The sequence below is a fragment of the Octopus sinensis genome, unplaced genomic scaffold (genome assembly GCF_006345805.1).
Source record: "Octopus sinensis unplaced genomic scaffold, ASM634580v1 Contig13580, whole genome shotgun sequence".
Classification (NCBI taxonomy): Eukaryota; Metazoa; Mollusca; class Cephalopoda; order Octopoda; family Octopodidae; genus Octopus; species Octopus sinensis.
This window is the reverse complement of record NW_021833013.1, coordinates 6,442-28,639: the sequence shown is the minus strand read 5'-3', so window position 1 is coordinate 28,639 and position 22,198 is coordinate 6,442. Positions and strand designations below refer to the sequence as shown.

Here is a 22,198-nt window from a genome sequence, read left to right as displayed (position 1 = left end):
TAAATAAACAGTTAATAACTTTTGAAGTTTGTAAATTAGGGGTAATTTTAGCCAATCAAAAATCAGAGAGACATAAGTGGCTGTTTCTATAGTAACAAGCCTAGTGTTTGGAACTCTCTTGTATAAACCATGCATTTTTACAAAAACTGTATGTTTATGAAATATTTCATTTGTTTACAGTTTGTTCTTTTTGCTCTTAAAACAACAAAATATGTGTTGTTTACTCATTTCTCAGTCATTTTTTGCTTCCTAAATGTTTAACCCTTTTGATACAAATCTGCTGAAAACCAGCCTAGGTTCAATAACAGAAATTCTGTTTCAAACAGCTCTACATTGAAACCTTCTATCAAAATTTCTTAATGTTAATTTATGTTCCAAACGTCAGCTTAATAACTATTATTATTATTTAACTAAAATCTTTGTTATTTTCAAAATTAACTGAAATGATGTCGACATTATTGTCTTGCCATCTGCCACTACGTTCTGAGTTCAAATTCCGCCAAGGTCAACTTTGCCTTTCATCCTTTTGGGGTCAATGAAACAAGTACCAGTTACGCACTGGGGTTGATATAATCGACTAGCCTCCTTCCCCGCCAAATTTTCAAGGCCTTGTGCCTCGAGCAAAAATAATTGTTGTTTTTTTTGTCCTACGATTGCAGTCACGCACGAAAATGAGTTTCCAAACCTGTTTTCTGACTGGGTAAAAAAATGATCAAACTTTAAATCTCTGTAACTGTTTTAAGAAATTTCTGTGGAACAAATGAATTAGGACCAGAAAATCAGCTTGAAAAAGTACATCAATACACCAAATTTTGAAAAGTTTTTTACTTAATTCAAGAATTTACAAATGTGCAACCAAACAGAAAAGAACGATAACAGTACCTTGAGAGCAACAGCCCTGCATGTTTTTATGTATACGTGTAAGCGTGTGCATGTGTCTGTATGCAAATATACATATGTATTATATATAATGTGTAGATACAGTTATAATCCAAAGCTGTGTTATGTAAGGGGGAATAAATAATGCCAAATTATTTTTACAATCACCCGGTTTGATATACATTACATCATCATCATTTAACGACTGCTTTCCATTCTGGAATGGGTTAAATGGTTTGACCGAGAACTGTTAAGCTGCAGGGCTTCACCACGTTCGAGTCCAATCTGGCATGGTTTCTATAGCTGGATGCCCTTCTTAACACCAACCACTCCAAGAGTGTAACGGGTGCCTTTTACGTGCAACCAACATGGGTGCCAGTTACGTGACCCCAGTGCCAGTCACATCTATGATTTCACTTGGCTTGACCAGTCTTCCCAGCATACCACCAAAGGTCTCACTCATTTGTCGTTGACCCTATGAGACCCAACATTCAAAGATCATGCTTCACCACCTCTCCCCATGTCTTCTTGGCTTTACATCTTCCACAGGTTCCCTCCACAGTTAGAGATCAGTAATTCTTTAGCCCTCTAGTGTTTAAACCGGCCATATCTGGCCCAAACATTCTGTTTTATATTCAAACTGGCCATATCTAGCCTCTCACACCTAACCTACTCTTTTACTTGTTTCAGTCATTTGACTGCGGCCATGCTGGAGCACTGCCTTTAGTCGAGCAAATCGACCCCGGGACTTATTCTTTGTAAGCCTAGTACTTATTCTATCGGTCTCTTTTGCCAAACCGCTAAGTGACGGGGACGTAAACACACCAGCATCGATTGTCAAGCAATGCTAGGGGGACAAACACAGACACACACACATACATATATATACATATATACGACAGGCTTCTTTCAGTTTCTGTCTACCAAATCCACTCACAAGGCATTGGTCGGCCCGGGGCTATAGCAGAAGACACCTGCCCAAGATGCCACTAGTAGGTTTTTAGCCCTAAATATACACATGTATATATATATATATATATATATATATATATATAATTCAGCGAACATCAAAATTTTCTCTGGAGAACATTCTTTCCTTTGTAGTTAGATCATATGTGATCTTCTAGCATATGGCTGTCCACCTAGTGGTTTTTTAGCCCTAAATATACACATGTATTGAAATTTTTTCTGATTTTTCAGATTTTTGTATGCTAGGCTACTGGTTTTAAATTGATATTAATTAAATTAATATTCAATTTATCTCCCTCATTATTTAAATTTATATATATATATATATATATATAAAAAATCAAAATCGAAATCCTTCAACATCAATGGAAATTGTAGCTGTGATACCAGTGCCAGTGGCACATAAGAGAGCCATCCGAGCGTGGCTGTTGCCAGTACCGCTCCGACGGGCCTCCATGCCGGTGGCACATAAAATGCACCATCCGGTTGTGGCCGTTGCCAGCCTCGTCTGGCCCCCATGCCGGTGGCACGTAAAATGCACCATCCGGTTGTGGCCGTTTGCCAGCCTCGTCTGGCACCTGAGCAGGTGGCACGTAAAAAGCATCTACTACACTCGCGGAGTGGTTGGCATTAGGAAGGGCATCCAACCGTAGAAACACTGCCAGATCAGACTGGGCCTGGCGCAGCCTCCTGGTTTCCCAGACCTCAGTCGAACCGTCCAACCCATGCTAGCATGGAAGGCGGACGCTAAACGATGATGATGATGATGATATATATATATATATATATATATATATGTATATGTATAGAAACACTGCCAGATCAGACTGGGCCTGGTGCAGCCTTCTGGCTTCCCAGACCCCAGTTGAACCGTCCAACCCATGCTAGCATGGAAAGCGGACGTTAAACGATGATGATGATCTATATATATATTGAAAACATGAAACTCAGAGTAACTGTTTATCACAATTTCCCCCAATAAATACAATAAAACATGATCTTCCCTTATTATGTACATGTGCATGTGTGTGCGTGCATGTAGATTTGTAGCAAGAGATCATTAATTAGTCACCAGGTGGAGTTGATTAATATAGCAGGTTTACATCAAAGAGGAAAAAAAAACTTTGAAAATTAAGCTGGATTTAGTGTATTGTTGAAGGGAGGATGGTAATGACGATGATGATGATGATGATGGTTGTGGTGGTGGTGGTGGTGATGATGAAAATGATGATGGTTGCGGTGGCAATAAGGATGGTGGTGATGAAATGATGATTGTGATGATGATGATGGTGATGATGATGATGATGATTGTGATGATGGTGATGATGATGATGATGATGATTGTGATGATGAAATGATGAATGTGATGATGATGAATGTGATGATGATGATGATGATGGTAGTTAATGATAGTGAAAGTGAAAATGGTGGTGATGATGGTGTTGATGATGGTGATGATAAAGAAGGTGAGGGAAATGATGATGATGATGATGATGATGATTGTGGTAGTGATGGAGGAGGGCATCAATTAGCAGCTCGTTATTCAACAAACAATCATACATAATTACCTTTCCTCTTGAAAGATCCTGTAAAGGGTGCACGAAATACTAATTATTATTATTATAATTGTTATTATTATTATTATTATTATTATTATTGTTGATGTTGTTATCATCATCGTTATACAAAAAAAATGAGGAAAACAATTGAACTGTACTTTACACACACATTTATACATACATATCTATGTGTGTGTGTATGTAGGGTAAAAGGGTTAAGACCCCCTTCAGTCATGAAGGGCTATGGGGTTGCACCTAGGAAGTTCCGCTCCAAGACACAATCTGGGCAAGGTTGTTTATGGAAGACCAGCAGTCGCCCATGCATACCAGCTTCCCCTCTCTATGCCATTATATGTACATAGGGTAAAGGGTAAAGACCCCCTTCGGTCATGAATGACCATGGGATTGCACCCAGAAAGTTCCCCTTCCATGCCATTATATGTACACAGGGGAAAGGGTAAAGACCCCCTTCGGTCATGAATGACCATGGGATTGCACCCAGAAAGTTCCCCTTCCATGCCATTATATGTACATAGGGTAAAGGGTAAAGACCCCTTCGGTCATGAATGACCATGGGATTGCACCCAGAAAGTTCCCCTTCCATGCCATTATATGTACACAGGGGAAAGGGTAAAGACCCCCTTCGGTCATGAATGACCATGGGATTGCACCCAGAAAGTTCCCCTTCCATGCCATTATATGTATATAGGGTAAAGGGTAAAGACCCCCTTCGGTCATGAATGACCATGAGATTGCACCCAGAAAGTTCCCCTCCATGCCATTATATGTATATAGGGTAAAGGGTAAAGAACCCCTTCGGTCATGAATGACCATGGGATTGTAGCAAGAAAGTTCCCCTCCCAGGCACAAGTCCAGGTAAGGTTGTTTCTGAAAGACCAGCAGTCCCCCGTGCATACCAGCCTCCCTTCTCCATGCCACTGATGTTATCCTAGGGTAAGGCAAAGGGGCCAAAACAGCTTGGCACCAGTGACATCGCAAATTTGAGAGAGATATCTTTCTTGACGTAACAACCAAATCTCTCCATCATAAACCTCCCTACTGTCTTTAAATTAGGGACCACATGAACCAGGGAGGGAACTTCTGTGTAGTCACTTGACCTTAATGTAACACTATCTCCCCTCAAAAAACTCCCAACTATTTTCAAAATAAGGACCATACGAACCAATGCACAAACTTCTATAAAATCATTTGACCTTACTCAATGTAACAGCCTAATCTCGCCCTTAAACTCCCTACTGTTTTTAAAATAGGGACCTCATGAATCAGTGAGGAAGTTTCGACATAGTTACTTCACTTTACTCAATCATCATCATCATCATCATCGTTTAGCGTCCGCTTTCCATGCTAGCATGGGTTGGACGGTTCAACTGGGGCCTGGGAAGCCAGAAGGCTGCACCAGGCCCAGTCTGATCTGGCAGTGTTTCTACGGCTGGATGCCCTTCCTAACGCCAACCACTCCGTGAGTGTAGTGGGTGCTTTTTACATGCCACTGGCACAGGGGCTAGACGAGGCTGGCAAACGGCCACGATCGGATGGTGCTTTTTACGTGCCACCGGCATGGGGGCCAGACAAGGCTGGCAAAGGCCACGATCGGATGGTGCTTTTTACGTGCCACCGGCATGGGGGCCAGGCGAGGCTGGCAATGGCCACGATCAGATGGTACTTTTTATGCGCCACCGGCATGGGGGCCAGGCGAGGCTGGCAAACGGCCACGGTCAGATGGTGCTTTTTACATGCCACCAGCACGGAGGCCCATCGGGGCAACAACCAAATCTCCTTGCAACAAACTCCTTGCTGTCTTTAAAATAGGAATTGTACGAACCAAGGACGGCGATTCTAAGTACCAAATGTAAACAACAACAACAACAACAACAGCGGCAACAACAACATTTAGAAAGAAACCATTGCTAGAAATTACCATCACTGTCGTCCTTTGTTGTCTGGTTCTGGATGTCAATGGGGTTCGATAAAGTCTTGGGGGTGAATGGCTCAGCAAGGGACTGCGACCTCCGCCTCTCACCCTGTAAAAATAGATAAATAAATATATCAGAAAAATAATTTTTTTTTTAAAGTTCATTACCACCCATAAGTGCAGGAGTGGCTGTGTGGTAAGTAGCTTGCTAACCAAACACATGGTTCCGGGTTCAGTCCCACTGCGTGACACCTTGGGCAAGTATCTTCTGCTATAGCCTCGGGCCGACCAATGCCTTGTGAGTGGATTTGGTAGACGGAAACTGAAAGAAGCCTGTCGTATATATCATCATCATCATTTAGCGTCCGTTTTCCATGCTAGCATGGGTTATATATATATATATATATATATATATAGGCGCAGGAGTGGCTGTGTGGTAAGTAGCTTGCTAACCAAACACATGGTTCCGGGTTCAGTCCCACTGCGTGGCATTTTGGGCAAGTGTCTTCTGCTATAGCCTCGGGCCGACTAATGCCTTGTATATATGTATATATATATATATGTGTGTATATATATATATATATGTGTGTTCGTATATGTTTGTGTGTCTGTGTTTGTCCCTCTAGCATTGCTTGACAATCGATGCTGGTGTGTTTACGTCCCCGTCACTTAGCAGTTCAGCAAAAGAGACCGATAGAATAAGTGCTGGACTTACAAAGAATAAGTCCCGGGTCGATTTGCTCGACTAAAAGGCGGTGCTCCAGCATGACCGCAGTCAAATGACTGAAACAAATAAAAGAGTACAAGAGAGTAGAGAGTACCACCCATAAGTGCAGGAGCGGCTGTGTGGTAAGATGTTTCCTTTCTAACAGCATGGTCCTGGGTTCAGTCCCACTGTGTGGCACCTTGGGTAAGTGTCTTCTACTACAGCCCCGGGCCAACCAAAGCCTTGTGAGTGGATTTCGTAGACAGAAACTGTAAGAAGCCTGTTGTGTGTATATATATGTGTGTGTGTGTGTGTGTGTGTGTGTATGTCTTTGTGGCTGAGCTTGCCTCCAACCACTGCTCGACAACCAGTGTTGGTGTGTTTACATCCCTGTGAACAAGTATCAGGCTTATCAAAATATATTAATTAAGCACCAGGGCTGATTCATTCAACTAAAACAAATTGTTCGAGGCTGTGCCCCAGCATGGCCGTACACTAATGACTGAAACAAGGAAAAAGATGAGAGGTAGAAGAAAAGGAGGAAGAGGAAAAGAAAGACGAGAAACTAAGAACTTCACTGCTCCTGAAATGGGCAGAATGTGACCCCACACACATACACAAACATATGCAACCCCACCCACTTGAACTCTTCTCCCGCCCCCTCCTACCACTTCCTCCCCACGCTAGTCCTTCCCTCCTTCCCATTATCTACTCAATCATCATCATCATCATCATCATCATTCGGCTGCTCATCACCCCCTCTCCCCCTACCCACCCATGCCCCAACTCAGAGCTGCTCCCTTTGATCCTCACCCACCCACCCCCGCGCTCAAATCCCACCCAGATTATTTCTTTACAACCCACAGGGGGGTAAACACAGAGGGGTAAACACAGAGGGGACAAACGGATTAAGTCGATTACATTGACCCCAGTGCGTAACTGGTACTTAATTTATCGACCCCAAAAGGATGAAAGGCAAAGTGGACCTCGGCGGAATTTGAACCCAGAACGTAAAAACAGACGAAATACCTATTTCTTTACTACCCACAAGGGGCTAAACACAGAGGGAACAAACAAGGACAGACAAACGGATTAAGTCGATTACATCGACCCCAGTGTGTAACTGGTACTTAATTTATCGACCCCAAAAGGATGAAAGGCAAAGTCGACCTCGGTGGAATTTGAACTCAGGACACAGCGGCAGACGAAATACCGCTACGTATTTCGCCCGGTGTGCTAACCCTTCTGCCAGCTCGCCACCCAGATGTTTGCTCACGACCTCTCCCCACCTCTGCCTTCATTCAGCTTTCATCCCACCCCTATTTCTCAGCCTCTCTTGTATTCTCCTGCACCTCTCCCACCCCACTTACCTTCTACACCACCACCCCCAAACGCTCTTCTCTCTTTTACCTCCTCATAACTTAAGGGATGCTCTGACACCCTGACACCACCATCTTTACCTCTTACCAGCTACCACCCCATCCACCCATGTATATATGGGGTGGCAATGAATCTCCCCTGCAACAACAAATCGATTCCTGTCCCTTTCCCTCTTACACTAACCTCTCAACACTCCACCCCTAAAGCCCTCATTCCCTCTACTGACCTCCCACCTCCCTATTTGCAGTCGAGGGGCCTATTTAGTCTTATGAGTTTACAACCCCTAGCAATGATGACGACAATGATAGTGATGATGTTGGTGGTGGTGGTGGTGGTGAAGGTAGTGGTTGTGGTGATGATGATGATGATGGTATTGACAATAATGCTGATGTTGATGAAAACACATCGCTAAAATTGCCAAGAAGGCTGAGGGTATCTTGGAATCACTCACCAAGTCCTTTGTGAGCCGCTCCCCGGATATCTATCTGCTGCTTTATATAGCTATGGTAAGACCTCACCTGGAATTTGCATCACCGTTCTGGAACCCCTATCTTGCCCAGAATATTAATCGTCTGGAAGCCATTCAGCGACGTGCAACCAAAAGAATACCCTCTATCAGGCATTTGCCATATTCTGAACGCCTTATTTCCCTGGGCATGGACACATTGAAACTCCGACGCCTGGCAGCTGACTTGGCAGACACCCATAAAATTATTAACCATCGTACAAACAATAACTCTGAGCACCTTTTCAAACTCCACCCATCTAACACCCGTGGACATATTTACAAAGTAAGAAAACAGCACAGCTCCCATGACTTTAGGAAACATTTTTTCACGCTGAGAGTTGCTGAAGCATGGAACAAACTGCCGGTATCAGTTGTTAGTTGTCGGAGCACTGCATCCTTCAGAACTTCCATGCTTTCTGAGATTCGCCAACACTACACTTGATTTTCTCCCCTCCATACACACACAAGCATGTATCTGACTCATACACAGTTCACTTTCCAGACATTTGTACATTACTGTATATGCTTTATACGCACTTTCTGACAAGTTGTGGTGCACCTGAGCACTGTATACAATAATTTCATTATTATTATTATTATTATTATTAAGAAATGAGGGAAGGAGACCTCAATGTGGTCACTCTAAATGCTAGAAATAATAGCCTAAATATAGTAAGGAAAGGGTTAAGAAGAAAAATAATGAGCAGAAGAAATGAGGGAAGGAGACCTCAATGTGGTCACTCTGTATGCTAGAAATAATAGCCTAAATATGGTAAGAAAAGAGTTACTATAATCTCAAGCTTTCTGAGATTCGCCAACACTACACCTGGACTCATACACTGTTCGCTTCCCAGACATTTGTACATTACTGCAGATGCTTTATACGCACTTTCTGACAAGTTGTGGTGCACCTGGGCACTGTATACAATAATTTCATTATTATTATTATTATTATTATTATTATTATATTATAACATAGTACTTACCTTCTGAAAGTTAATAGGAGGTATGGCAACAACCGAGGAAACGGGCTGCTCCACATCTTCCCAGTCCCATTCTGGGATATTAGGGTCTGGGGATCTTGGCCCAGGAATTATCTTCACACACTGGAAAGAGAAAACATTACAACACATCACATCTAATGCAACATTACAGCACATACATACATATATACACACATATATATATATACATATATAAAGGGAAAGTTTACGAAAATAAACAAAAGATGAAGGCAGGTGGAGTACAAACAAACAAATGTATTAGTATAGCATTCAGGAATAGAAAAAAGTCTTTTACATTTCGAGCCTACGCTCTTTGAAAGAAAGGGACACAGAAAAAAACAAGGAGAGAAAAAAAGGAGAGAAAAAAATATATATATTTTTATGTTTATATATTATATATATATATATATATATATATATATATATATGTCTTGGTATAAAAGATGGGCTACAGCAAATATTCTGCTCAATACCACAGATTTGCTTGTCAGTTGTTTGACCTTAACCAGTTGAGCATGTCCCTTAGTGACTGACGATATGTGCATCTCTGATCACGAGCAGAAATAGTAGGGGAGCATCATAGCCATGTGTTGAGAGGGATTCTTTGGGGTTTGAATAATTCACCTCTGGAAACATGGGTGTTTCGTTCAACATCCTTAACCCTTTCGTTACTGTATTTATTTTGAGATGCTCTGTGTTTCATTCAATTATTTTAAATATAAGAAATAATTTAGTAAAATAACTTGGTTATCATTAAGCTAGTGTTGGTAACATAAATTGTGACTAAGGTTTGGTGGAATATTTTAATTCAAAACTTATGAAAACATGACATTTTACCACGGAGCCAGAGCAGGTTTTGGCCGGGTTGGTAACGAAAGGGTTAAACCACCCTTATTCAGGGACCTTTTGAACAGGATTGGTTACTCGACCAGAACAAAATGCTAAGTGGCATTTCGTCCATCAAGGTGGACTTAGCCTTTTATTCCTTTGGGGGTCAATAAATTAAGTCGTAGCTGAGAACTGGAGTCACTGTAGTCAACTTGCCCCATTCCTCTCCCTTGTGCCTCTAATTGAAAAGATCATTAGTATTATCATCGTTAATATGATCAAGAGTAGGATAACAACAACAACAACAATAACAACAACAATACTACCACTTACTTTCTTTGGCTTACAACTGTTCTCTCCATCCTCCTCTGCTTCTTCTTCTCCGCCTCGTTTGCCAACGGCCCCTCCAGTTACATCGGACAGGGGTTCCTCTCTGATGCCACCACCCGTCACTACTGTCCTTGACGTTAAATGTGAAGCAACGGCTGCTGCTGCTGCTGATGATGACGGTGATGATGATGATGACGGGGAAACTAACGATAAGGACGACAACGTCAATATCGACGGGGCTTTCCCTGTCTCCCCACCTTTATCTCCCTGCCGCGCCACCCTCATCGGCGTGCCACTGTTGCTCTTATCTGCCATCCCTGCATCTGCCTTCTGTTGCACCTCCCACTTCTCCTCTTCCCAGCCTGTTCCCTGCCAACGATGCTTCTCCCGTCCCCCACCACTATCACCTTCCGATCGCACCTCTTCCGTTCCCGCATCATCATTCTCCTCCTCCTCCTCCTCCTCCTGTTCTCGCCCTCCTCCTACTCCTTGCCTTCTCTCTTCGTCTTCGACCACCGACCCTTTCCCTTCTTCCCTTCGCTCTCCCGCCCCTCCATCCCTCTCCCCATCCCTGCCTGTCGAAAGTTTCCCCCCTTCTCCCTCCTTGTCCCCTGTCTTGTCCACCTCCTCCTCCTCCTCCCACTCCTCTTCAACACCACCACCGCCATCATCATCATCATCATCATCACCACCAACATCAAGTCCCTTGTTGCTCCTCCCCATCGTCTTTGCCGTCGCTTCTTTCTCCTCACCCACCCGCGCCAACTGCTCCTCCCCCGTCGCTGCCGCCGACACTGTCACATCATCCTCATTGTCGCTATCCTCCTCCTCCTCTTCTTCTGCACCATCTTCATCATCTGGAACCTCCAGCACATCTGTGAGGTCATCTGCCGGTGCCGTCGCCGGCGTGTTGGCCCTCATCAGGGACAGACTGCGCAAGTTGGACAGGCTGACCGACGGAGTTCTCCGCCACTGGTCATCACTCATGAACAACTGCAGCAGTAGTAGTAACAGCAGCAGCAGCAGTAGTAGTAGTTGCAGTGATAAATGTACCAGTAAAAGAGTTGGTGGTGGTGGTGGTGGTAGCAATATCGAAGTAGTAGCAGTAGTTGTAGTAGTGGTACAAGAAATAGAAAGAGAAGAAAAGAGAAAAAAAAAGGAATGTATTAGGTTAATAATATTAATAACATATGCAGTGTAGTTGTGTAGGTGATAGTAAAATCTAAGCCTTTATAATACAGATTACGTTGTCTAACTTAATATTTATTAATCTAAATTGTTTTGAACAAATCAGTCATTATACCGCTACTTTGAGATTGCAATGATGTGGGTGTTTGTTTTTAGAATGACAGTGTAGGATAAGTGTGAGAAGCTAGATCTGGCGAGTCTGAACAGAAAACAAGTAGGCTATTTGAGCCAGCTCTGGCTGTTTTGGACACAAAACAAGTAGGCTATTTGAGCCAGCTCTGGCCATTTTGGACACAAAACAAGTAGCCTATTTGAGCCAGCTCTGGCTGTTTTGGACACAAAACAAGTAGGCTATTTGAGCCAACTCTGGCCAGTTTGGACACAAAACAAGTAGGCTATTTGAGCCAGCTCTGGCCATTTTGGACACAAAACAAGTAGCCTATTTGAGCCAGCTCTGGCTGTTTTGGACACAAAACAAGTAGGCTATTTGAGCCAACTCTGGCCAGTTTGGACACAAAACAAGTAGGCTATTTGAGCCAGCTCTGGCCATTTTGGACACAAAACAAGTAGGCTATTTGAGCCAGCTCTGGCTGTTTTGGACACAAAACAAGTAGGCTATTTGAGCCAACTCTGGCCAGTTTGGACACAAAACAAGTAGGCTATTTGAGGCAGCTCTGGCCATTTTGGACACAAAACAAGTAGGCTATTTGAGCCAGCTCTGGCTGTTTTGGACACAACACAAGTAGGCTATTTGAGCCAGCTCTGGCTATTTTGGACACAACACAAGTAGGCTATTTGAGCCAGCTCTGGCCATTTTGGACACAAAACAAGTAGGCTATTTGAGCCAGCTCTGGCCGTTTTGGACAAAAAACAAGTAGGCTATCTGGCCAGTTTGGACACAAAACAAGTAGGCTATTTGAGCCAACTCTGGCCAGTTTGGACACAAAACAAGTAGGCTATTTGAGGCAGCTCTGGCCATTTTGGACACAAAACAAGTAGGCTATTTGAGCCAGCTCTGGCTGTTTTGGACACAACACAAGTAGGCTATTTGAGCCAGCTCTGGCTATTTTGGACACAACACAAGTAGGCTATTTGAGCCAGCTCTGGCCATTTTGACACAAAACAAGTAGGCTATTTGAGCCAGCTCTGGCCGTTTTGGACAAAAAACAAGTAGGCTATCTGGCCAGTTTGGACACAAAACAAGTAGGCTATTTGAGCCAACTCTGGCCAGTTTGGACACAAAACAAGTAGGCTATTTGAGCCAGCTCTGGCCGTTTTGGACAAAAAACAAGTAGGCTATCTGGCCAGTTTGGACACAAAACAAGTAGGCTATTTGAGCCAACTCTGGCCAGTTTGGACACAAAACAAGTAGGCTATTTGAGCCAGCTCTGGCCATTTTGGACACAAAACAAGTAGGCTATTTGAGCCAGCTCTGGCTGTTTTGGACACAAAACAAGTAGCCTATTTGAGCCAGCTCTGGCTGTTTTAGACACAAAACAAGTAGCCTATTTGAGCTAGATATGAATGAAAAAAAAAAAAAACTTTAATCTTTTAGTGTTCAAATTATTCTGTCAAATGTTCGGCTTATTTATTCACAGTGTTTTGAACTGATCAGACATTATTTTGTAGCTTTGAGATTTCAATGATGTGATTGTTTATTTTTAGAATGACACTGTGTAGTTAAAGTGTAAGAAGCCTGATCTGACCAGTTTGGACATAAAACAGATTAATTGAGCCTGATATGGTCAGTTTCAATATAAAAGAGTTAAGCAGTCTCTTTAATAGCAGTTTCATCTTCCTTTAGGTGAGCAGCTAAAGAGCCGAAGGGCCTCATTTGGCCTGGAGCACCTGGTGTGTCTGTGAGTAACCTTCTTAATTAACTAACTAACTAACTAATTAACTAACTGATGAGTCCCCTCCTGCAAAATTTCAGACCTTGTACCTTTAGTGGAAAGGATTACTGAGTTTAATTCTTTACCATATTTTCTGGCATACAAGTTGCAGTTTTCAGACCAATAATTAGGAAAACAAAAAAAAAAAGGGATGAGTCAACTTTTACACCAAAAATATAATTCAAGGATCCCCTAAGACTAAAAAAGGTTGGGAAACACGGCAACACTTCTTTAGTTAGTATGCGTAGCAACCAAGTGGAAATAGTTCCAGAAATGCCACTAATAATGAGTAATGTTAGTACGATATAGTACATACACTAATAGGTACTGTATAGTTTACTTTACAGTACCTATTACTAATTTAAGGCGGCGAGCTAGCAGAAACGTTAGTATGCCGGGCGAAATGCTTAGCGGTATTTCGTCTGCGTAACGTTGTGAGTTTAAATTCCGCCGAGGTTGACTTTGCCTTTCATCCTTTCGGGGTCGATAAATTAAGTACCAGTTATGCACTGGGGTCGATATAATCGACTTAATCCGTTTGTCTGTCCTTGTTTGTCCCCTCTGTATTTAGCCCCTTGTGGGTAGTAAAGAAATAGGCATTTCGTCTGTCATTACGTTCTGAGTTCAAATTCCGTCGAGGTCGACTTTGCCTTTCATCCTTTCGGGGTCAATAAATTAAGTACCAGTTACACACTGTTGTCGATGTAATCGACTTAATACCTATGTCTGTCCTTGTTTGTCCCCTCTGTGTTTAGCCTCTTGTGGGTAGTAAAGAAATAGGTACTGTATAGAAATGTAGCATACCTACTGTTGCATTTTATACACTGTTTTCTATACTATTATATACTATACTATATACATGTCACATTAACTAAACGACAACAACAACAATAGCCAGAACATTACCTGTTCAATTTTGGTGAGTTGTCCTTGTCGACTGATCCGTTTTGTATCACAGCAGGTGTAGGCCCCAGGGCTGAAGTGTAACTCAATGTGGTACCTTTCTGGAGACTTGGGATCCTGAAGAACGATCAAGAAGAATTTCAATTTAACAGCAATGTCATGTGACCAGAGTAAAAAAACAAATAAAGAAAACAAAAAAAAATGGACAACTACAGTGGAAACAGCTGTTAAGCAGACCCAAAGACAGTGGAGAAAGAAGTTGTGCAATGGAGGATTTACGGTATGGGGTTTATTGAATGAACTGGTTTATTCAATAAAACCCCATACCGTAAATCCTCCTTTGCACAACTTCTTTCTCCACTGTCTTTGTGTCTGCTTAACAGCTGTTTCCACTGTAGTTGTCGGTCTGTTACACACACACACACATCTTAAACTAATTATAATATCACTCACTCACCTGGGACAATGCTGTTCTTACACACAGACATCCTAGGCAATATTATACAACTGCACACATATACAGTATGACAATACTGTTGATACATATACAGACATCTCAACCACATTACAACACTGCTTGCATATCGTGGACAGTGCTGCTGTAATATGTAGCCACAGACAACCTAGACCACTTCTCCTCACCCCAATAGAAGTTACTTTCTTGAGTCATAAGGGCCAGTCCACTGGTTTCCATGTTGTATAAATTCTTCACGGCCGTAGCCAGCGCCACATCGATTAGCCTCCGTGCCGGTGGCACGTAACAAATACCATCCGATCGTGGCCGTTGCCAGCCTCACCTGGCCTCCATGCCGGTGGCACGTAAAAAGCACCATCTGATCGTGGCCATTGCCAGCCTTGCCTGGCCCCCGTGCCGGTGGCTCGTAAAAAGCACCATCTTCATGAGGAACATATTCATACAGCACGGAATCTTTTCACCCCAAATGGAGGTGAGTGATTGGTTAAAATTGCCGAAATGCTTGAAATTAAAGTAGAAATATCTTACAATCTATAGAATTTTCTCAATAAAGCCAAGAAAAAAATGATGTTTTATAAACACATTCTACCAGTATACGAAGTTTAAAATTTTTTAGTTACCTAGAAATTATGTTAAAAACTGCCGTTCAAAAGGAAAAGATCCCAGCTTTGTTTTCCAAACAAAAATCATTCATGGTAACACAAACCAAATGAAGGAAGCTTTATGTGGTTGCTCAACCTAATAGAAATAGCAGCTAAGTCTCCCTTGAATCACACTTTGGTGTCTTATGTATGTATATATGCATGTATGTATGAGCCAATGAGAGACTGCCACACAGTACCTATAAGTGCTAGAAATAGCAGCCAAATCTCCTTCAAATCATTCTGTGTGTGTGTGTGTGTGTGTGCACCAATAAGGGAGACCTATACATGGTAGCTAGACCTGGTAGAAATAGCAGCCAAATCTTCCTTAAATCACACTCTACTGTCTTAAGTATATGTGTGTGTTATACACACACACATACATATATATATATATATATATATATATTATAATTAAGGGTATCTAAAAGATACCACCATGCTAGAGATAGCTGTCAAAACTTGACTGTATAGGTGTGTGTGTGTGTGAGCGAATAAGGGAGACCTGTACACAGTAGCTGGACCTGATAGAAATAGCCAGAAAATCTCCCTCAAATCACATCTGACTTTCTTGGAACAGAACACATTGCATAATGCAGTCCTGGATTATCTGCAAATGTGAAGAAGACGAGATAGTCACACTTGGTTTTGATCGCACGTCTTCTTGATCCAATCTGACCTAGGGCTAAACACTGACATCAACCGAAATATTTACACACAAACACACACACAAAAGGAACATGTAGCTGTCAATACCTTTTTAGGGTCTTCGAACATCATGATGACTATTTGAGTCATGTAGTTCAACTCCCCTGTGGAACTGATGTATTCCATGGCACGGCGCCACTGTTCGTCTTTTATTTCCTGCAAAAGAGAGAGAGACAGAGTGAACAACACTTAATATAGCTTTCTCACTGTTTCAAATACCTATTTCTTTACTACCCACAAGGGGCTAAACAAAGAAGGGACAAACAAGGACAAACGGATTAAGTAGATTGTATCGACCACAGTGCGTAACTGGTACTAATTTAATCAACCCCGAAAGGATGAAAGGCAAAGTCGACCTCGGCGGAATTTGAACTCAGAACGTACTCTGTTGTACTCTAATGTGAAAAGACCAGTGGTAATTCTGAACGGGGGAGAGAGAGAGAGATAGAAAGGGAAAGAGAACCTGGAAGCTAGACAGGCAGACAAATAAGTATGGCTGAAAGAGTGAGTGGGGTAGACATGGAACAAGAAAGTAGTGTGAAATTAAGAAAATTTAGAGAGGTAACATGATAAAATAAGTCATGTGGAAAGAGAAAGGTGAAAGAGGAAGAGAGAATTAAATAGTGTTATACAGAGGAATAAATCAAATGGGTGGAGGCGCAATGGCCCAGTGGTTAGGGCAGCGGTCATAGGATCGCGGTTTCGATTCCCAGACCAGGCGTTGTGAGTGTTTATTGAGCGAAAACACCTAAAGCTCCACGAGGCTCCGGCAGGGGATGGTGGTGATCCCTGCTGTACTCTTTCACCACAACTTTCTCTCACTCTTACTTCCTGTTTCTGTTGTACCTGTATTTCAAGGGGCTGGTCTTGTCACTCTCTGTGTCATGCTGAATATCCCCGAGAACTACGTTAAGGGTGCACGTGTCTGTGGAGTGCTCAGCCACTTGCACGTTAATTTCACGAGCAGGCTGTTCCGTTGATTCGGATCAACCGGAACCCTCGCCGTCGTAACCGACGGAGTGCTTCCAAATCAAATGGATACAGTGGCAGGGGGAGCAGAACAGAAACAAAAGGTAAGCAGTTAGCAAAACCTGAAGGTAAAATGAAACACGAGAAAATGCAATAAGGCTTCTTGAATACATTAAAAATTACTGAAAGCAACAGAGATAAAGCACTTATGGAAACAACACACGCACACACATATAGAAAAATACACAAACACACACACTTACATCACACAATCCTCCATAACGAATCATTGACAGCAAGGAATGGATGTGGCTCTCGCTGGTGAAGTAGAGACGAGTTCTTACAAACCTCTGTGGGGACGCAACACCTTTTGAATACCTGTAAAAGAAAATAACGACGTTCATATCAGTCGTAGCATTTGGGAGAAATAGGTATGAATGCGTGTGTGTGTGTGTGTGTGTGTGTGTACCCTTTTCCAGAATAACAAAGATGTATATAACAAACATATTACTCTCTTTTTACTCTTTTACTTGTTTCAGTCATTTGACTGCGGCCATGCTGGAGCACCACCTTTAGTCGAGCAAATCGACCCCGGGACTTATTCTTTTTGTAAGCCCAGTACTTATTCTATCGGTCTCTTTTGCCAAACCGCTAAGTTATGGGGACGTAAACACACCAGCATCGGTTGTCAAGCAATGTTAGGGGAACAAACACATGCGCACATATATATATATATATATACATATATGCGACGGGCTTCTTTCAGTTTCCGTCTACCAAATCCACTCACAAGGCTTTGGTTGGCCCGAGGCTATAGTAGAAGACACTTGCCCAAGGTGCCACGCAGTGGGACTGAACCCGGAAGCATGTGGTTGGTAAGCAAGCTACTTACCACATCATGGAGGCGGCCCCTTAAACAAGTTAGGAAGTAGTGACCCACATAGAGGACTTGATGGTGAATGGCAAAGACTCAAGGGTTAGAAACAAGCTCCATATCGGCTCTGACTGTTGTGAGCACCTCTTCACTTACACTAATCCAGGGTTAGATCTGATGCTATTGTCTTCTGGATGAATTCCTCATGGAGGCGGCCCCTTAAACAAGTTAGGAAGTAGTGACCCACGTAGAGGACTTAAGGTTGAATGGCTAGGGCCAAGATCACATCACCATGCCCTTCACTTACCGAGAGTCCAAACGAGTGGTTTCTTCTTGACCGAAATTCAGACACTGCTGGAGATCACTTTGTATTTTCCTCAACAATGGTGTGCACAGGCTTTGGCCAATTTGTAGCTTCTCTTCCCTGGTAATACCGTATTCCTAGAAACAGAAATAGATATATAAAAATATTGGGGGTCATGCACTGGAGGATGGCTGGAACCAAAAACGGGACAGGCACAGCTGGAGCACCTTCGATCATAGGTCTACTATGTCAGTGCTGACCTGTGGATAAACAAGAACAAGGAAGGAGACATTAGATAATGTAGTCCTAGATACACTATGCCAGAATAAAAGACAGGATGGCCACAGAGGGAATGGCTTTGATCACAGGCCTGATGGATCAGGACTAAGCAACAACAAAGAAGGACACATTTGATGATGTAGTCCTAGATACACTATGCCAGAATAAAAGACAGGATGGCCACAGATGGAACGGCTTTGATCATAGGCCTGCTGGATCAGGACTAAGCAACAACAAAGAAGGACACATTTGATAATGTAGTCCTAGATACACTATGCCAGGATAAAAGACAGGATGGCCACAGATGGAACGGCTTTGATCATAGGTCTGCAGGATCAGGACTAAACAACAATAAAGGACACATTAGATAATGTAGTCTTAGATACACTATGTCTGAATAAACGACAGGATGGTCACAGCTGGAATAGCACTGATCATAAAACTGCAGGATCAGGACTAACCTGGGGTTAAACAGCAACAATAAAGAACGACACATTAGATAATGTAGTCCTAGATACACTGTGCCTGAATAACAGATGGAATGGTCACAAATGGAACAGCTTGGTGCACAGGTCTACTAGGTCAAGGCAGACCTGGAGGTAAACAGCAACAACAAAGGACACACTAGATAATGTAGTCCTAGATACACTGTGCCTGAATAACAGATGGAATGGTCACAAATGGAACAGCTTGGTGCACAGGTCTACTAGGTCAAGGCAGACCTGGAGGTAAACAGCAACAACAAAGGACACACTAGATAATGTAGTCCTAGATACACTGTGCCTGAATAACAGATGGAATGGTCACAAATGGAACAGCTTGGTGCACAGGTCTACTAGGTCAAGGCAGACCTGGAGGTAAACAGCAACAACAAAGGACACACTAGATAATGTAGTCCTAGATATACTGTGCCAGAATAACAGATGGAATGGTCACAAATGGTTTTCCTTAGACCATAGGCCTAGAGGATCAGGACAGACGTGGGGGTGGTCAGGGCTAAATAACAACAACAACGTACCTGAGGGATGACAATGTCTGCGAGAGCTTTTGAACAGTTGAAAAGTTCTTCGGCCCGTTCGTACTGCAGTGTGCGGTGGTTGTGTTGTAAGTCGTACTTGATACAGTCGTAGATGTCGGGAATCTTGCTAACGTCAAACAGGCCCTGCTTCGTCTTGAAGTCCTTCTCGAGTTTCGCCCATCGACGAATGAGCAACTCCCAGGATTCACCATGGTACAACTTCAGTTCTGGAATAGTGAAAACTTCAATGAGGAAGATTGAGGTGAGCAGTGGTGGTGAGAGGAATGGGGCGTGACCAGACTGTGGTGGTAAAAGTGACTGTGTAGTAGCAGTGGGAGTGGCCAAAGGCGGTGGTGGTAGGAGTGGCTGTGTGTAGTATTGGTAAGGGTGGCCGTGGAGTTGGTATTGGGAGTGGCCAAAGGCGGTGGTGGTAGGAGTGGCCAAAGGCGGCGGTGGTAGGAGTGGCTGTGTGTAGTATTGGTAAGGGTGGCCATGGAGTTGGTATTGGGAGTGGCCAAAGGCGGCAGTGGTGGGAGTGGCTGTGTGTAGTATTGGTAAGGGTGGCCATGGAGTTGGTAGTGGGAGTGGCTAAAGGCGGTAGGAGTGGCTGTGTGTAGTATTGGTAAGGGTGGCCGTGGAGTTGGTATTGGGAGTGGCCAAAGGCGGCAGTGGTCGGAGTGGATGTGTGTAGTATTGGTAAGGGTGGCCATGGAGTTGGTAGTGGGAGTGGCTAAAGGCGGTAGGAGTGGCTGTGTGTAGTATTGGTAATGGTGGCCGTGGAGTTGGTATTGGGAGTGGCCAAAGGCGGCAGTGGTAGGAGTGGCTGTGTGTAGTATTGGTAAGGGTGGTAGTTGTAGTGGTTGTGATGGTCTTGGTGTTAATGGCTGTGTTAGTGGTGCACGTGGCAGTGGTAGTGGTGGCAGTGATGGTTGTTGTACCAGCAGTAGTAGCGTTGTTAATGCAGGTAGCAGCAGCAGCAGCAGTGGACGGTTGACGGTGGTGGCGGGGGTGATGGTGGTGGCGGGGGTGACGGTGGTGGCAGGTGTGATGGTGGTGGCTGGGGTGATGGTAGTGCTGGGGGGTGGGTGACGGTAGTGGTGGGGGTGACGGTGGTGGTGGGGGTGATGGTGGTGGCCGGGGGTGACGGTGGTGGCGGGGGTGACGGTGGTGGCGGGGGTGACGGTGGTGGCGGGGTGACGGTGGGGGCGGGGTGACGGTGGGGGTGGGGTGACGGTGGGGGTGACGGTGGTGGAGGGGTGACGGTTGTGGCGGGGGTGACGGTGGCAGCAATGATAAGGATGCAGGTTTGTGGTGGTAGTGGTAGCGGTGTTGGCAGAGGTGGTGGCGATAGTGACAAACTCACTTACCACGGGTTTTGAGTTCTAATTTCAGGGAGCGGATTTTCGTGGTTATCTCCTTCACCATATCATGAACTTTCTCACACATTTTGCGGGGATTCTGTACAAACTTCATGGCATTTTGAATCGATATACTTCCAGTAGCCGCAAGCTGTTTTAAGTACAAAAAAAAAGAAAAAAAAAAAAAAACAATACAATGTAAGTCCTTTGGAAAGGGAGTTTGAGGAAACCTCTTCAGGTCCTGTATTTTGGTGCAAGAAAATAAGACAGGACGACCCCTATAAAGAATACACACATACAAGGCTGTTGGGTTGCTTGAGAAGACCTGTTGAGTAAAGTGAAATCATTGCTGTGGCTATTGCCAGTGCCATGTAAAGAGCACCATTCGAGCATGATCAATGCCAGTACCTATTTCTTTGCTGACCACAAGGGGCTACACACAGAGGGGACAAACAAGGACGGACAAACGGATTGAGTCGATTATATCGACCCCAGTGCGTAACTGGTACTTAATTTATCGAGCCCGAAAGGTTGAAAGGCAAAGTCGACCTCGGCGGAATTTGAACTCAGAACGTAGCGGCAGATGAAATACCGCAAGGCATTTCGCCCGGCGTGCTAACCCTTCTGCCAGCTCGCTGCCTTCAATGATCAATGATCAATGCCAGTACCGCTTGACTGGCCCCTGTGCTGGTGGCACACAAAAAGCACCCACTACATTCTCGGAGTGGTTGGCGTTAGGAAGGGCACCCAGCTGTTGAAACCTTACCAGAACAGACTGGAGCCTGGTGCAGCTTCCTGGATTACTAGTCCTCTGTAAAACTGTCCAACCTATTACAGCATGGAAAGCGGACTTTAAACAATGATGATGATGATGACAAATGGTGTTGGTTTGTTTACATCCCTGACTCCAGCTACCCCTTAATTGTTTCCGATTCTGATTCCATGATTCCAATTCTGACTCCACAGCCCTGCATACAACTAAGTCTATCAACACCGAGGAATTTAGATTTTGTTTCTTGGAATTCTTTGTCTCTATTGAATTCCCTTCAGGAATCAACAATTTTTTCTTTTTTTTTTTTGAATGAAGAGGAATCGTTCTTACCTTTGTATAGTCAGCCTCGTTGAAATCACGGTCTTGGTTCAGTATCTCCTTCAGGCGTTCTTTGACACTGGAGGGTTCGGAAGAAGAACCAGAATGGAAAAAGAGAGAAAGATTAACGATGAATTTAAGAAACAAGTTTCTTTTGATATGTGTGTGTGTGTGTGTATATATAATATATATATATATATATATATATATATAAAATTAAATAAGGGTAGAAACTGATATTAATCAATTAAAACCAGTGGCCTAGCATATGACAATCACCGGTTGTCAATAGCCAGCCCTGTGAGTGGATTTGGTAGACGGAAACTGAAAGAAGCCCGTCGTATATATGCATATATATATATGTGTGTGTGTGTGTGTGTGTGTATATGTGTATCTGTGTTTG

At 43.4% G+C, this 22,198-nt stretch overlaps 1 protein-coding gene across 1 annotated transcript in view; it reads right to left on the bottom strand.

The window, feature by feature from the left end:
- LOC115229702 overlaps positions 1 to 21,973 on the bottom strand; it is a 61,609-nt gene extending 39,636 nt beyond the window's left edge. The window contains exons 1-12 of the mRNA XM_036499314.1: positions 21,808 to 21,973; positions 20,715 to 20,856; positions 19,348 to 19,574; positions 18,054 to 18,187; positions 17,136 to 17,250; positions 15,952 to 16,059; positions 14,083 to 14,196; positions 10,929 to 11,089; positions 10,100 to 10,568; positions 8,921 to 9,040; positions 5,347 to 5,449; positions 3,417 to 3,434 (exon numbers count right to left, since the gene is read on the bottom strand). Coding sequence (XP_036355207.1) covers positions 3,417 to 3,434; positions 5,347 to 5,449; positions 8,921 to 9,040; positions 10,100 to 10,568; positions 10,929 to 11,089; positions 14,083 to 14,196; positions 15,952 to 16,059; positions 17,136 to 17,250; positions 18,054 to 18,187; positions 19,348 to 19,574; positions 20,715 to 20,820 — 1,675 coding nt within the window. The 5' untranslated portion in view covers positions 20,821 to 20,856; positions 21,808 to 21,973. The remainder of the gene's footprint in view (positions 1 to 3,416; positions 3,435 to 5,346; positions 5,450 to 8,920; positions 9,041 to 10,099; positions 10,569 to 10,928; positions 11,090 to 14,082; positions 14,197 to 15,951; positions 16,060 to 17,135; positions 17,251 to 18,053; positions 18,188 to 19,347; positions 19,575 to 20,714; positions 20,857 to 21,807) is intronic.
- Between the last annotated feature and the right edge of the window lie 225 nt (positions 21,974 to 22,198).